Source organism: Apostichopus japonicus, chromosome 10 (genome assembly GCF_037975245.1).
Source record: "Apostichopus japonicus isolate 1M-3 chromosome 10, ASM3797524v1, whole genome shotgun sequence".
NCBI lineage: Eukaryota > Metazoa > Echinodermata > Holothuroidea > Aspidochirotida > Stichopodidae > Apostichopus > Apostichopus japonicus.
Genome location: NC_092570.1, coordinates 10,433,321 through 10,450,000, shown reverse-complemented (window position 1 = coordinate 10,450,000; position 16,680 = coordinate 10,433,321). Strand labels below are relative to the sequence as shown.

The following is a 16,680-nucleotide window of genomic DNA, read 5'->3' as shown; positions in this document are numbered from 1 at the left end:
ATGCAGTCTGCAGCACATCAACGTTGAGACAGACAGATTGAAAGCTTGGATGTTCAACGATACATTGCTTTGGAGGACCGTCCACTTCAGAGCACTTCTGAATATACTCATCCACCTCTTGACAACACAAACATTCCTTCCCTGTCAGTGGCGTAGCTACGGGGGGGCCTGGGGGGCCGAGGCCCCCCCCCCCATGAAATCGGCTGGCCCCCCCACTGGCCCCCCCACTGGCCCCCCCACTGGGAATGGGGTAAAAAAAAAAACACTCATCAGTGCGATTCGCTTATATTTTTTGTTCAATAATTTGGGAAATAGAGTTACACAATTTTCTCGTCTGCATCTGGCAGAATAAGAATAATACAATATCTGTAGTAATCATGAGAATGGTCACACAGCATGGCATGGCAATGGTCGATGCGACGATTGCGACCATACACCACGAACCTTGTTGTGCTGCGTGATAGCGATATCTGCTGAAAATATGTTCAGTGCTTCCACCTAGCGCAACAATCTATCAAAAGATTGGCTCCGTTTGTTCTGAGCCGAGGTATCAGGTATTCATGGGTGGCGATCATTGGGGGGGGGGGGGGACGGGGGGGGACATATCCCCCCAATATTTCAGGTGGGGGATATAGTATCTAATATCCCCCCCAATATTTGGTGGCATAGTTTTTTTTAAGCATATGTTTTGTATTTTTTTATGATATCGCTAGTAATTTCAAAATAGAAAATGCTTAGATACAACTTACAAGGCCTGGGAAGTGCCATTTCCAGCGATCTGGGAGGCATTTTCGGCCAAAATTTTCTTTTGCGCTTCGCGCCAACTCATGGTGGCGCTACGCTTAGAAAGTCTGGGTACAAGCTTTGCCCCTCCCTTGGCAAATTCCTCGCAAAGCGCCTGTCTAACCGTGTCACAATTTGTATCTATATATGACCGAAAGTGGTTTTTACTTTTTTTTCTCGAAATGAATAGCTAGACGGACCGCATCCGTAATGAAATTTGGTTTGCATCTTGTGTATGAGTGTAAGTACGTACAATCATACATAGGATCCACATCGATATGGGTTCACTGGGTTTCCATTTGGCCTGTTTCCTACAAGATTTCTAACCGCAGGTGCGTAGCCAAGAGAGGGGGGGGTGAAGGGGTGGAGACCGCCCTCCCCCTCGAGCATATTTTTTTGGTATTTTCTATGATATCGAAGTTTTATAGTAGCCGTTATAAGAGGTTTTAATATTTGTACACCAATAATTTAACTGTGTCTGAAATTTCGAAAATTCCTTGACCAACATTCTTCATCATAGTATACTTCCCTCTATACTCGTACAATTTTGACCGGTCTGTTAGTGGTTGAGGGGGGTTTTCTATATTGGTTTTCCATAGATGAAATTTAGTGCAACATTATGGGTATGTTTTGAAGTGAATTTATTATTCAAATTCTGAACAAATAATGGGCTTAAAACCTTGAAAAGTGGGGCTGACGGGTATTGTGGGGCGTTACGTAGAATTACCTACAAAAGCAATGAGGTCGAACATGATGTGTGACTGGTGACAATCTTGACAAAAGGTTATGAATGAAAAAAAAAAAAACTAATAGGAAAAACTTGGTTCTCAGGCAAAAGTGTACATCTGGTTGGTCATTTTCAAGCCCGAGAAGTGCCATTTCCGGTCATCTGGGGGGCTATCAAAACCAGAAATTTTGTTGTACGCTGCGCGCCAACCAATGGTGGCGCTCCGCTTTGACAGTAATTCGCCTGCATCCAAGCAGATGTCCCCCCCCCCCCCTTAATATTTGAAACAGATCGCCGCCCATGCAGGTATTCATATATTGCCTCGTGTCAAATGAATATATGTCATTGAATATTCCACAAAACAACTTTTTTATGGCCACGAAACTGTCGAAACAGGATTTTCCACTACTGGTAGAGATATAAAATATTGGGAATTCTGAAATTCCTGCAAATGATGCCAACTTCCCTCAAGTTAAAAGTCTGGTTGAGTTGGCAAGGCCAGTCAGCATGAAAGAGAAAAAACTTTTTTGCATTTCTGTCACCAAAGTTGCACATCTTTTTTGGTTGCTATTTTGCCTCACAGGTGCCATCTCCTGCGATCTGGGGGTGCTGAAAATCTCAAATTTTCTCTGTACGCTCCGCGCCAACCATGGTGGCGCTCCGCTTAGATAGTAACCTCCGGCCCCCCCCCCCCACTAGAAAGAACAGCCCCCCAATGGCCCCCCCACTCAAAAAATCCTAGCTACGCCACTGTTCCCTGTAGGCATTACCTCACATATGTTGCAAATACACCTGTTAAAATGAAGAGAATCAACGAATTGACTTCCCATCACCAAAAATTAAATTTAAATAATGACTGACATATTTTGCAAGATGGGGAGGTAAATTCTAAAGCATGATTGAAAATACATGAGCAGATATATGTTGGTCATGGTAATTTAAAAAATCTCAGCACAAGCATGGAGTTTCGAAAACGCTCCATAATGTGTTTACAAGACTATGAAATGAGTGTGAAGCCACATAGCTGTTTCGTCAGTGATTCAAGGCATGATAATTCATGTAATTACAACTTACTCATTATTAACATACGCCTAGGTCTAAATACTCCATTAATCATTGAATGGCTAGCAAAAAACTACCCGATTCATATATATAGTCATCATTTCGATTTGGATACAAATCCTGAAGGCCCTATAAGGCAACAAGTAGGCCCTAGGTAGCCTAGGCCCATTTGATAGACCCTGTGCCTATCAAAAATTACTGCAAACTAATTTTGGAACTTTTGGAATATTTGTGATATTCGGTCTTCCTTATAGTGTGATCAACATACACTAACATGCACCGTATATATGTTATGTAACTATAATAAGATCACGGAACACGGGTGATCTTCGGTGTTTATTATAGTGTGATCAACATATACTAACATGCACCGTGTATATGTTATGTAACTATAATAAGATTACGCAACACGGGTGATCTTCGGTGTTCATTATATATAGTGCGATCAACATATACTAACATGCACCGTATATATGTCATGTAACTATTATAAGATCACTGAACACAGGTGATCTTCGGTCTTCCTTATAGTGTGATCAACATACACTAACATGCACCGTATATATGTTATGTAACTATAATAAGATCACGGAACACGGGTGATCTTCGGTGTTTATTATAGTGTGATCAACATATACTAACATGCACCGTATATATGTCATGTAACTATAATAAGATCACTGAACACAGGTGATCTTCGGTGTTTATTATAGTGTGATCAACATATACTAACATGCACCGTATATATGTTATGTAACTATAATAAGATCACGGAACACGGGTGATCTTCGGTGTTTATTATAGTGTGATCAACATATACTAACATGCACCGTATATATGTCATGTAACTATAATAAGATCACTGAACACAGGTGATCTTCGGTGTTTATTATAGTGTGATCAACATATACTAACATGCACCGTATATATGTTATGTAACTATAATAAGATCACGGAACACGGGTGATCTTCGGTGTTTATTATAGTGTGATCAACATATACTAACATGCACCGTATATATGTCATGTAACTATAATAAGATCACTGAACACAGGTGATCTTCGGTGTTTATTATAGTGTGATCAACATATACTAACATGCACCGTGTATATGTTATGTAACTATAATAAGATCACGCAACACGGGTGATCTTCGGTGTTCATTATAGTGCGATCAACATATACTAACATGCACCGTGTATATGTTATGTTACTATAATAAGATCACTGAACACATGTGATCTTCGGTGTTGGTGTTGCTGAGCACAATCTTTCTACAAGCTTACTTCTGTTGTATAATTGTATGAATAGGTTAATAACTCACTCATTTACAGCATCATTTTCACCATAATGACCATATTCCTGTCGATAGTGAAAATATGCAGTCTGCAGCACATCAACGTTGAGACAGACAGATTGAAAGCTTGGATGTTCAACGATACATTGCTTTGGAGGACCGTCCACTTCAGAGCACTTCTGAATATACTCATCCACCTCTTGACAACACAAACATTCCTTCCCTGTAGGCATTACCTCACATATGTTGCAAATACACCTGTTAAAATGAAGAGAATCAACGAATTGACTTCCCATCACCAAAAATTAAATTTAAATAATGACTGACATATTTTGCAAGATGGGGAGGTAAATTCTAAAGCATGATTGAAAATACATGAGCAGATATATGTTGGTCATGGTAATTTAAAAAATCTCAGCACAAGCATGGAGTTTCGAAAACGCTCCATAATGTGTTTACAAGACTATGAAATGAGTGTGAAGCCACATAGCTGTTTCGTCAGTGATTCAAGGCATGATAATTCATGTAATTACAACTTACTCATTATTAACATACGCCTAGGTCTAAATACTCCATTAATCATTGAATGGCTAGCAAAAAACTACCCGATTCATATATATAGTCATCATTTCGATTTGGATACAAATCCTGTAGGCCCTATAAGGCAACAAGTAGGCCCTAGGTAGCCTAGGCCTATTTGATAGACCCTGTGCCTATCAAAAATTACTGCAAACTAATTTTGGAACTTTTGGAATATTTGTGATATTCGGTCTTCCTTATAGTGTGATCAACATACACTAACATGCACCGTGTATATGTTATGTAACTATAATAAGATCACGGAACACGGGTGATCTTCGGTGTTTATTATAGTGTGATCAACATATACTAACATGCACCGTATATATGTCATGTAACTATAATGAGATCACTGAACACAGGTGATCTTCGGTCTTCCTTATAGTGTGATTAACATATACTAACATGCACCGTATATATGTCATGTAACTATAATGAGATCACTGAACACGGGTGATCTTCGGTGTTTATTATAGTGCGATCAACATATACTAACATGCACCGTGTATATGTTATGTAACTATAATAAGATCACTGAACACATGTGATCTTCGGTGTTTATTATAGTGTGATCAACATATACTAACATGCACCGTGTATATGTTATGTAACTAAAATGCCATTAAATTCAGTCAGTTTTCACATAGTCGTGATAGGTCGTTTATTAAGTGCATTTTGAAAATGTCTTTATTGTAAATCTCTCAGTTTCTCATCATCTCGTCAAATCACGTTTTATGGATACGCCATCCGTGAAATGGTTCATGTCATCTTTTCAATTTCCTTTCCTCATTGCAAGAAGACATTCATTCTTGACCTAGCTTATTGTTCAGGGAAGCGATAATACGCGAACGGCATAAATAGTGAACGATTTGTACACATTTCAGAATCTCTTTATCTTATTTCATCACGCGACTGTTTCCTGATTTCAAGAACCTTTCCGATTCTTTTCTTCATTTTTTGTCATATTCACTACCTGTCTACCATCAAACTGTTTACTTGTTGTGAGCAAAGCATCACCGGAGAGAAAAATATTTGAAGACAAGATCCATGTCAAGCAATTTGTTATTTGATGTACGGTACTTCATTAAACTGATCAAGTTTCGCAATGCTTACAGCAACTGGACGCAGAGTCGTTCTATTAAGTGGCCTTAAAATATTTCAAAGGCTCTTAAAAATCGAGGACATCTTGACAGAAATATATTCAAATTGTGTCGCTAAGTATTACCAGGGTCTAAATAATCGATGTAAAATGTACTTGGAGGCTGCTTACAGTGCGTTGTTTACTTTTGGCAGTCTTCTTTGTCTTCGCTGGGTTGTCGTATTAGATCATGCAATTGAATATTTCCGATTATGGGGACTGTAATGTGCGAGTAGTATAGTAAGTTATCAACTCGTAGCCTAACATGCAGTTTTTCCCAACAAAGTGAGACCTACGTTTGCATATATGATCGCAAAGATATCTACTTGATTTTTGCGCCCTACGAGATGATGTGAAATTAGCAATTCATATTGACTTAGAACACACCCGGATAGGACTCACATTACTTTCACTTTCATCATCTTCCTTTTGAATTGGTAAATGGTCAAACCAGAGAAGTGGAAATAACTAAACACACACACGCACACATACTTTACACAAACTTTTTTTTTTTTTAAATCTTGCATATTTTGTTATCATTCCATCAAGAGTCCAAATAATGTACAATTCATAATAACACATTATGATCATAAGTCCATATTTTCAACAATAACAAATAAATCATTAAACTTCAAATAAAGATTTCCAGTTATGCCATCTGATATCAAAAGCATGTTGCTTACAGTTAGTTTTATACATAAAGTTTCCTCTTAGATAAAAATTCTTTAAATAGATTTTACCATAGCTAAGGAAGGTTTACTTTAAACACACTCACTGTATTTCGATAACTGCAACAATGATGGCTTCGTATTCGAAAAATGCACACAAAAAACAACAAGTTTTCGACTTACCATAAAATTGTATGCAGAAATACATGGAAGAACCTTGTACATTAACCATATAATTATAGAATGGTAACGAAATATTGAGTTTCAAGAATTACGATCGCTGATGGTCTCAAGTGTGACATAACATGGATTTAAATCAATTGATAATATACCTCAGTGCCAAGAAACCTCATTTGCCATTAGTTTTATGATCAAAAGATACCATTTGTGTATAAATCACAAACTTATTACTCGTTCCGACCTGTAAATCTAAATTGAGTAGTATTAACATCAAGCCTCTCACGATCATCCGTCGTAAATTGAAATAACATTTTAAGAAAAAAAACGAATGTTTTACATGCCAAAATGGAACCTGATGAGGGGAGGAGGGGTTTGGGGGAATGAACTGAGTGGGGGCGGACATGTAGGGTATTGGGGGTCACGCCCCCTCCCCCCTCCTTGTTAGTATTTTATAAAAGGTACTGTGACTATAGGACTACTGTAGGTAGGAATTGTTTTCAAACAAAAGCTCAGACAAAATGGAAGAAAACTCAGTGTATATTTACAATTTTTAATAGGGAATACAAATTCGAAAGGGGCAATTTCATTTTCAAAAGGGGCCCTTTTAACATTTTTCAAGTGCCCCAGTTTCCCCAGTTCTTATACCCCTGTCCTTGACGAAATAAAAACGCGGGAAGTTGCACGACTGCGTACATTCCTTTTTTAGCTACATCCCCAAAATATTCATTCGCACGATTGGATGAGATAAGAAGAATGCGACACACAAACGCAAAGACTTGTTAACATTTCCAAATGCAGAGATATGAACGTATAACATTTACCGCTATTGATACTCGACTTGCCCATTCAATAATTCAATATCAGAAATGGTTTTTATATAACAGTTACAACTGTATATTTGGAAACTATTTTCAAATAAATAAACTATCGCGTGCAATTAAATGACTTTTAATGTAATGAATAAAAATCAGTTGAAATGGATTAAGGATTTTGTATATTGTGCTAATGTGCATTTACAATTATGCAAAAGGCAAATAAGATATTTTTTGACCTCGGATTCTCTATATGCGTGTGTACGTTTGGTTGTTGACCTTTTGTGTATAATTTCCTATAGTTTCATTTTTATTACATATTCTATGGACCGGAGGATTCGCCCTGTCTTACATGCTGAATGTAAGAGTTCTCCATTACTTGTGGGCAGGGGGGGGGGGCATTGCCCCATCATCAGTCGGGTGAAAACTTTCAGTCGGGATTTTTCAAAATCCAGTTTAATATCACAACCTTGCCTTTAGAACATATTATAGACATAACGTATAGTATACAATATTTAAATATATTAATATATGATTTTTGCACTGTGGGGGACCCCTACATGGGCTTTGCATACTACGACCCTTAACCGCACACCTCATGTTATCAGCCCGTCCATCAAGGTTCATGCCCCTGTATACTTATGAGAAATTGGGTAAATTTGGAATTTGGCCAAGTAATTGAAATACTTTGAACATCATTGTTACCGTGAGGCTTTACTGTAATTGATTTATTACTGCTGATAATGGACTGCATGTGCTTCACAACGACCTCATTCAATCAAGAATATACACTTTTCATGTATATATATATATATATATATATATATATATATATATATATAGGAATAACGGATAAACTGTTAAACAACTATGCTGCATTTAGAGAAAGGCTGGATCTCGAGTGAGATACAATAATTAAATTACGTAAGTGATTGGAAGTAAAACAGCCAATGTTTGGTTGTTTTACTTCCAATCACTTCCAACCAAACATTGGCTGTTTTACTTCCAATCACTAACCTATATATATATATATATATATATATATATATATAGAAGTGTATAAAATGTTCCAAGTAGAACACGACAGAGTGCTCAATTCCGCGTTATGAAGAAGAGCGTAATGTAAATTTTGAATTTTGCAGCCAAACCTCTACTCAGAGTTTCATGCTTACTAGCAATCGTCAGGAGGTGTACTAAAAAGCTATCTCTCTTTCATCTTAGTCTTGACTTTATTTTGGGGGTGTTTTGGTTGGTGTCTGCAGCTTGCGAGGATTTCAGACCTTTTGTTCAGGAGATTAGGGCTAGAATGATCTATTATTGCTAGTTTCTCGGCCTGGCATTGATTACAAGAACCTGAGCTGTTGATCAATGTGTTTGATCTCCTGACAATGGACCAGGAGATTTGGAAGGCTCTATTGCTTTCTTTTAGAGACCAAACATGTTTTGAAAGCTCAGTCTCTCCTTGATAATTCTTCAGGTTGAACGACTTTTTGTGGTTATTGAACCTTGTTTTGAACTGCCCTCCGCACATACCAATATAAATAGACTTAGAATACCCGGCAGTCACTTCCGCTTTGTATACTATGGAAGGATATACATATATACATATATATATATATATATATATATATATATATATATTTATATATAAGCGATCACAAAGTTCATGTTTCCCCCAAAAAATGGATTCAAATTAACCTATTTTACTCTTTACATTCATGTAATATGAAGGTGATTAAAAGCAAAATGGTTGCTTTAAATTTTACAACTGACGAAACACCGTTCTGCATGGAATCTAATCACGAACTACCATGGCAACAACAACGTTATAACTGCGATGGTTTCCATACCTATTATGTTAACAAGAATGATTTTGCACTTTATCAAACTATTATTGACGTGAACAAATTAAGACTATCCATGCAGATGTTAACAATTGAAAATTAAGACGTTAAAGGGATGACGAAGTCTAAGATTAATATTTTATATAACATATATAAAACAAGCCTTAGTAAAAACAAACATACTGTATTATTTTGAGAGGTTGTTTCGTGGTTGAGATTTAATATCTTTGAATTTATTTATTTTTATTCGTATAGATGTTTTTCTTTCTTTTATATGATGTAACTAAACCAATCTATGGTAAATTGAAAACCCTGTATAAGTTTATTGAAGCCACATGATGAAACAACATCAACATTGAAGAACTTCATGTGACACAATTGCATTATTTCCAAGGTTATATAATCATTTCAGTTTAAACAAAACAAAGCAGTTGTTAGTGTAGTCCATGTATATGGCATCACAGTTGATTGCATGATGGACTTATGAAAAGAAAATGATTTTAAACTACATTGTTGTTTTGAAGTTTCAGACTTCGTTATCCCTTTAAGAGCGCATGTATCTGCTATGTGACAGCTTCTATGAAAGTCTACTACATGTATGTGTGCGTGTGTGTGTGTGTATATATGTATGCATGTGTTGAAGCGAACATGATGTGATTATACACGTGTCATTGACAACTAGTCTCCGACACTGAAGTGACTTCGATATATGAACAACCAGACACAAAAACATCACAAATAACAAGGATAGCATTAGTAGAGAGATATATAATTTACAGTAGCCACTCACGTTTATATTTACGACTGCATATGTACAATTTACGTGTAGGCCCTATATGGTTATAAGATTGAAATAAGTAATCGATTACATTCCAATTTCAAAACGGCGCTAAGTTATAACTGTCCGGTAAGAATATGGTATTCTTATCAATATTTAATCAATGACATGCCAAATGATGCTTATAAGTAATCAATTACATTCCAATTTTAAACCGGCTCTATGTTTTAACTTTCCGGTAACAATATGGTATTCTTATCAATATTTAATCAATAACATGCCAAATGGATTACGATTCATGGTGCTTATATGCTAGTGAAATATTGTAATAAAAAATACATGATGGTTAAATGCGTGATAATAATGTAAAAGCGCACAATTATGAAGAAAGGATTATGCATATGTAAAGATATTAATACTTAGATAGTGGTATCCGCGTCACATATATAGTTTCTCCGAATTTTAATCTATTGATTGCACCTTACTTTTGATTGGTGAGCTGTTGAATCCTACGTGTGTTCAACTTGCAAAGAAAGTACTTGTAACACAGAGATGAATCTGGACGAAATCAATACAACATATTACCTTTTCAAGGACGTATACGCAACAGGAAGGAAAATAACTAAAAACTGATTTGGAGATTTGAACCGAAGGATGTCCAACGACATTTTATGCATAATATGTTTACACTATGATCGCGCATATTTATCATTATCATCGTATAGTTTTACATTGTTATTGTGCATTATCATCGTGTAATTAACATTGTTATTTTGTGTTATTATAATATGTTTACATTGTTATTATTTTTTTGATTTATTTGATTTTCCACAGATAATAAATGTGGAGGGAAGTTCTCTAAAAAGCCAATTCAGGCTTAACAAGGTAAAGGACTCCCAAGAAAGAAAGAAAAAAATACATATATACATAAATAAAAATATAATTAATGTCTTAATAAGGAATAATTAATAACATACAATATAAAAGATGTATCAATACTGAGAAATTACTTCTTTTTTTAGCTTTTTTCTAAATGTTACTTTAGATGGTTTAGATCTATAGTAGCAGTTAGAGAATTCCATGTCCTAATAACACGATTCTTTAAACTTAACGTACCAAATGTTGTATTACATAAGTTGTGGTGTGCTTGATTATGTATCATCATAACAAATTTACATTGGTATTGTGAATTATCATCGTGCAATTTACATTGTTGTTGTGTCTCATTATCGTGTAGTTTTACATTGGTATTGTGATCATTACAGTTTTACATTGTTATTGTGTATTATCATCGTGTAGTTGACATTGTTAATGTGTATTATCATCGTGTAGTTTAAATTGTTAATGTGTATTATCATCGTGTAGTTTACATTTTTATAATGTATTATCATAATAGTTTTACATTGTTATTGTGTATTATCATCGTGTAGTTTACATTGTTATTGTGTATTATTATCGTGTAGTTGACATTGTTAATGTGTATTATCATCGTGTAGTTTAAATTGTTAATGTGTATTATCATCGTGTAGTTTACATTTTTATTGTGTATTATCATAATAGTTTTACATTGTTATTGTGTATTATCATCGTGTAGTTTTACATTGTTATAGTGTATTATTATCGTGTAGTTTACATTTTTATTGTGTATTATCATAATAGTTTTACATTGTTATTGTGTATTATCATTGTGTATTTTCTTTTACAGCATCATGATGTATATTATTTGAATTTTGTTTTGGAGTTTCGTTTTCTTTCACCAATTTCTCTCCAGTTTATGTATATATTTATCATATTCAAATGAGGAACAGGGGAAATCATTCTTTAAGCATTGCGCTTCTTTTTTCTCCTTTTCCATGCATTTGTATAGCTTAAATATTGTATATAAATTATCGTGATGAATGTTTTTTTCTTTCTTTGTACTTGTCTCTCTAGATTGTATTATATCAAAATATTCGTTTATACTCTGTTAAACATTCATTTACTGTACACAATTGCTGGAAATAAATTGTTGTCATTTTCATATTTTACATTATAATTGTGCCCATGTTCTTAAAGTATATTTAAGCGTTCCATGTTACACCAACGGATTAGAAATCAAGATAACCTATGAAAACATGCACCAAACTAATAAGGTGTAACGGGGCTGCTTTCACAGCTTTGTGATCTTAATCTGGATTTTGTTTGAAGGCTTTTACGGTTACCGAGTTTCTATACGTCCTATATGTAAATGCTTAGATTATTGCCGTTGAGATAAATCTATGCTATATATACATGCAAGGAACAACAATCTATACTTTCCTACTTCATCTTAGAAGCGAACTCTTCATCGACAACTTCGGGCACGGCTTAGATATGTTACTGTAATGAAGGGGCGTCCATCAGTAGTCACATGTATGGGGACAGAAATTATACAAATTATACAAACAAATTAACATACATACACGAATACACCCATATATGCATGACTTAGAGCTTAAAGAAAGATGCTACTGGTATTAAATTAACCTAATTGCTTCCCATCCACAATGTTGTATTCTCTATTCCACCTTATTAATATATATATATATATATATATATAAAGGTATATAAATATATATGTATATAGCGGGTGAGAGCCATTCAAAGGCGTCTCTAGATATAGGGGAAGGCAGATGGGACGTCAGTCTATAGACTTACTCCCCACCATGCAGGATTCATCGTTAACGCACATTATTACAGTCCAGGTACTGTGTATAGATGCGACAAGCATGTTCTAATCTTTACGCCATACTTGTTTTTTGTACTGGGGAGAGGGCGGTCGTAACAAGTTTCGTGACTGTAATATTACTAATGGTATTCAGTTAAAGGGAGAAATCACACAACTTTAAAATAGGATAAGTTGAAAGTTTTTTTCTTTATATATTTGTCTTGTTCTGAGAATATGGAAACAAAGCAAACAACATTGAACTAAATAACTCCATGAACAAACCGAAATTGTAATGAAATCAGGCATATATATACTAGACTTTGAAATGACATTTTTCCCCCTGTCCCCCAGGATTGACGCCCAATGCTGCAATGTAATTAACTGAACTTGATGCGCTTAAACCAAAACAAAGAAAAAAGTTGACAATTTAGCTTAGGAGATCCCTTTGTTCTCGTCACGTAAAAGCAAACCCAATTGTTAGTAGACGCAAGGATTCTTATAGTTCGTTTGGTCTAACGTCCATCTACTCTGAGGATTTAAATAATCGACCATATAGACGAAATGTTCCTTGCCTAAGTCTTTATAAGAATATATGTCGACATGGACTACGATGCGAGTACTGTGTTTAACTTTGTTTTAGTAGTTGATTTGTAGTCATTATACTTTCTCTTGTCCGTGTACACCTGTAATTCACACGTGATCAGTGTTTTTGCCATATTCAAATCGTTCGTATACTCGTAATGTTAGGTTTGTTTCTATACTTTATTTATTCCAACTAATGTACGTCTCTTTTTTTTGTCATTGCAGACACGTGTTTCATTCTTTACGTGAATTCTTTGGATAATGCATTCCATGGTAGGATCAGTTGGACGTTTTCTGCTCCTAGTATACTGTATTGAAGTTACACGAACGACTCAAGCTGAGGACGATATCGTCTTAGTGTTTTTGCTACCGTGGTCTGGGAGCCGACCGTTAGGCAAGACAGTAGCTGGGGCTATTACGTTAGCTATTGAAAAGATTCACAGTGACGAGTCACTACTACCAAACAAAACCATACGTTTTTATTGGAACGATACCCGGTGTAATGCTAAAGATGGTTTGTCAGAAGCTGTCAACTTTTGGCGGTACCAATCCCCACTACACGCTATTATTGGAGGAGCTTGCAGTATCGTCTGCGAACCTGTTGGTTTATTGGCGGCAACGTGGAATATACCAATAGTTTCATGGGGATGTTCATCTTTCATTCTGTCTAACAAAGATGAATATCCTACTTTTGCGAGAACAGTTGGACATTATTCTAAGGTAAGATGTTTATTTGTTTGTTTTATCACCCAAAAAATACAATGTGAAAGGAAGTCTTCTATAAAGCCTGAATTGGCTTAACAGAGTAGAAGACTCCCTGGTAAAGAAGATAAAATATAATACAAGTTGAATGAGCAGAATGATACAGATACTTTAAGGAGTGATAACCTTGAGTTACCAGAGTGACCAGAGTGACCAGAGTGACCATTGCGTAAATTTCAGAGGGGAAACACCTCTTCAATATCTCTCAATTATTTACTTATTTTCTGTCTTTCTTGCATTTGTTTGGCCTCATTCTGAGGCATTTAACATTTATCCTGTGAAACAGGAGGATTTTATTACGAATTTGGCATATCACATTGATGTAATTTGTATAAGTATTTCAAACGATACAAGTGCCAAGGCGACACTTGGCGCCAGGCTATATCTGACAATATGAGTACCGGATCCTCGAAAATGACACCAAATAGTTCCGTGTTGAAAACCAAGAGTGTGAAGCTTGTTGATGCCAGTTTTAATTCTACGGACATATTGAAGTCTTTGGCCAACGACATTGGAAAGTAAAATATTCTCGGATGTGTTAAGACTCAAGTTCAGTGGATCTTACCAGCAAAAACAAAGAAGATGCAGAACTTATTCAAGAAACTGGATTAAAAATAGGGAATGTGGTATGTGACATAATGGGAGTGACCAAGACCATAATAACCGTTAGTCATTTTTGAGTCCCAATGTACATTACCGCTGAAGAAATTTCCGGAAAATTGGAAGAATACGGATGTAGATTAAGATCTCTATGGGTACATAAATATTACGAAGACTACCCAACATAGAAAATGGCATCAGATACGTTAGACTCGAATTACCAAACAGTGACGAGTCTCTACCGCACGCAATCACTATAGAACGAACTCACTTAAGATTAAAGCACGATGGTCAATCACGGGTGTGTAATCTCTGCTTATCAGTGATCACATAATGCGAGAGTGCCTACAATACACGTGTAGAGCAGTGCGGTCAACAAGGGCATTCAAGGAACCGCTGCCCTGAAATCGTCTGTTACAAATGCAACAAGCTGGGTCACACGAATTATCACTGAGATGAAAAGGACGACACGGAAACAATGGATAAGGACACAGAAATCGAGAAGCCAATTGACAAGCCAACGACTTATGCAGAGAAGCCAACGACTTATGAAGCTCAGAACTGAGTGAATCGAGACCTGAGAATACTGGGGTATAGCAAAAGATCAAGGCGAGGAACGTATAAGTGACCTGAAAGAGTAGTCAGCAATCTCCTGTAAACAAAACGGACCTGAAGGAGAGACGTCAGCAGTATTCTGTAAAGAAAACAGACCAATACCGTGATATGAACAGACGTAGGACCGAGTCAACAGTTATGGAAGGTAATGCTAACCTGACTAAAGTTCAGCCGAGAAAGGAGAGCGAAGGTAATCAAACAAGTCGACGCAAAGATAAAGCGAACCCTGTCATCGAATGACGGAGCAGACTGGACAGTCGTAAAGAAGAATAATACAAGTCAGCAACAGAGGAAGAACATCCCCAGGCCCAACGTCACAACCACCAGGCGATATCATAGGGAAAGGGAACGATCAGAACCAAAATAACATTTATATTCTCTTACCAATATTATTGTTATCACTGATGGCGTCTCATATATACTCCACGATCATAACGGCCTCAGGGAAAATAATGTCTCATGTAGTACCATAACATAGACGCATATAACAATTTTCTCCCTCATTACGGTATATCACTGTACCACCACAACAGTCGTAGCCTAAGCAATAACTTTGACGATATTAACACTTCCATTTCTGTATTAAATAATGATTTTACGGCAATTGGATTCACAGAAACCTGATTCAATGATAATTTTTCTCCCCTCATAAAAATGGATAATTACAAACTTGTTGAAAAACATCGTGACAATAAACGAGACGATGGAGTCTGCCTTTATTTGTACGTAAAGATATACGTTTTATTTGTAGACCCGACCTATCAAGTTTTAATAATTCTATAGAATCTCTCTTTATAGAGGCTAGTAGCATAAATTCAAAGGATACATTTCTTATCGGCATAGTCTACAGACCACCTAGTGGTTGTTTAGATGAGTTTTATGTTAATCTGGAAAATATATCAAGATCATATCGAATAAAAACTGTAAAACCTACATAATGGGTGATTATAATATTGATTTATCGAATGCAATCAAATCAACTACGTTTTTAAATGTTCTCTTTTCGAACCGATTCATCCCTACAATAACTTTTCCAACTCGTATTAGTAGTATCACTGCAAGCCTGATAGATAACATTGTTACAAACGATGATTCTACGATTACTTCAGGGGTTCTCATAACTGATTTAAGTGACCATTTTCCGATATTTCTAAAAGTGGTAGGGAAGAAAACCGGATCTTACAATACCATCTATAAACGAAATTACAATACTTACAACATAAAGCGTTTAACTTATGAAATGAGGGACACATCTTGGGATAATGTTTTAAACGAAAATGATGTCAATTCTGCTTATAATACCTGTTTTAATCATCTCAGTTCAACTTATAATAATTGTTTTCCTATTCGCCAAATCAGTCAAAAACAGCGTCGTAGAAAGAAACACCCCTGGATTACGAATGGTATTAGGACTTCCATTAAAAGAAGCACAAACTTTACAGACGTCAGTTAAAGTCTCCTACAGCTACGAACAAGTCTATGTATATAACCTATCGCAATAAGCTTAACCAAGTAATTAGACTCTATTTTGACAATAATTTAATAAGAGGAGAAATAACACAAACCAT

At 35.9% G+C, this 16,680-nt stretch overlaps 1 protein-coding gene across 2 annotated transcripts in view; it reads left to right on the top strand.

Moving 5' to 3' along the window:
• The window catches only part of LOC139975010 (atrial natriuretic peptide receptor 1-like), a 68,467-nt gene that overhangs the window by 20,800 nt on the left and 30,987 nt on the right, over nucleotides 1-16,680 (top strand). Inside the window, exons 2-3 of one of the 2 annotated variants that reach the window (XM_071982602.1) lie at nucleotides 10,702-10,752; nucleotides 13,361-13,855. In XM_071982602.1, the coding sequence (XP_071838703.1) occupies nucleotides 13,397-13,855 (459 nt within the window). In that variant the 5' untranslated portion in view covers nucleotides 10,702-10,752; nucleotides 13,361-13,396. The remainder of the gene's footprint in view (nucleotides 1-10,701; nucleotides 10,753-13,360; nucleotides 13,856-16,680) is intronic. The other variant, XM_071982600.1, reaches the window with a different exon arrangement.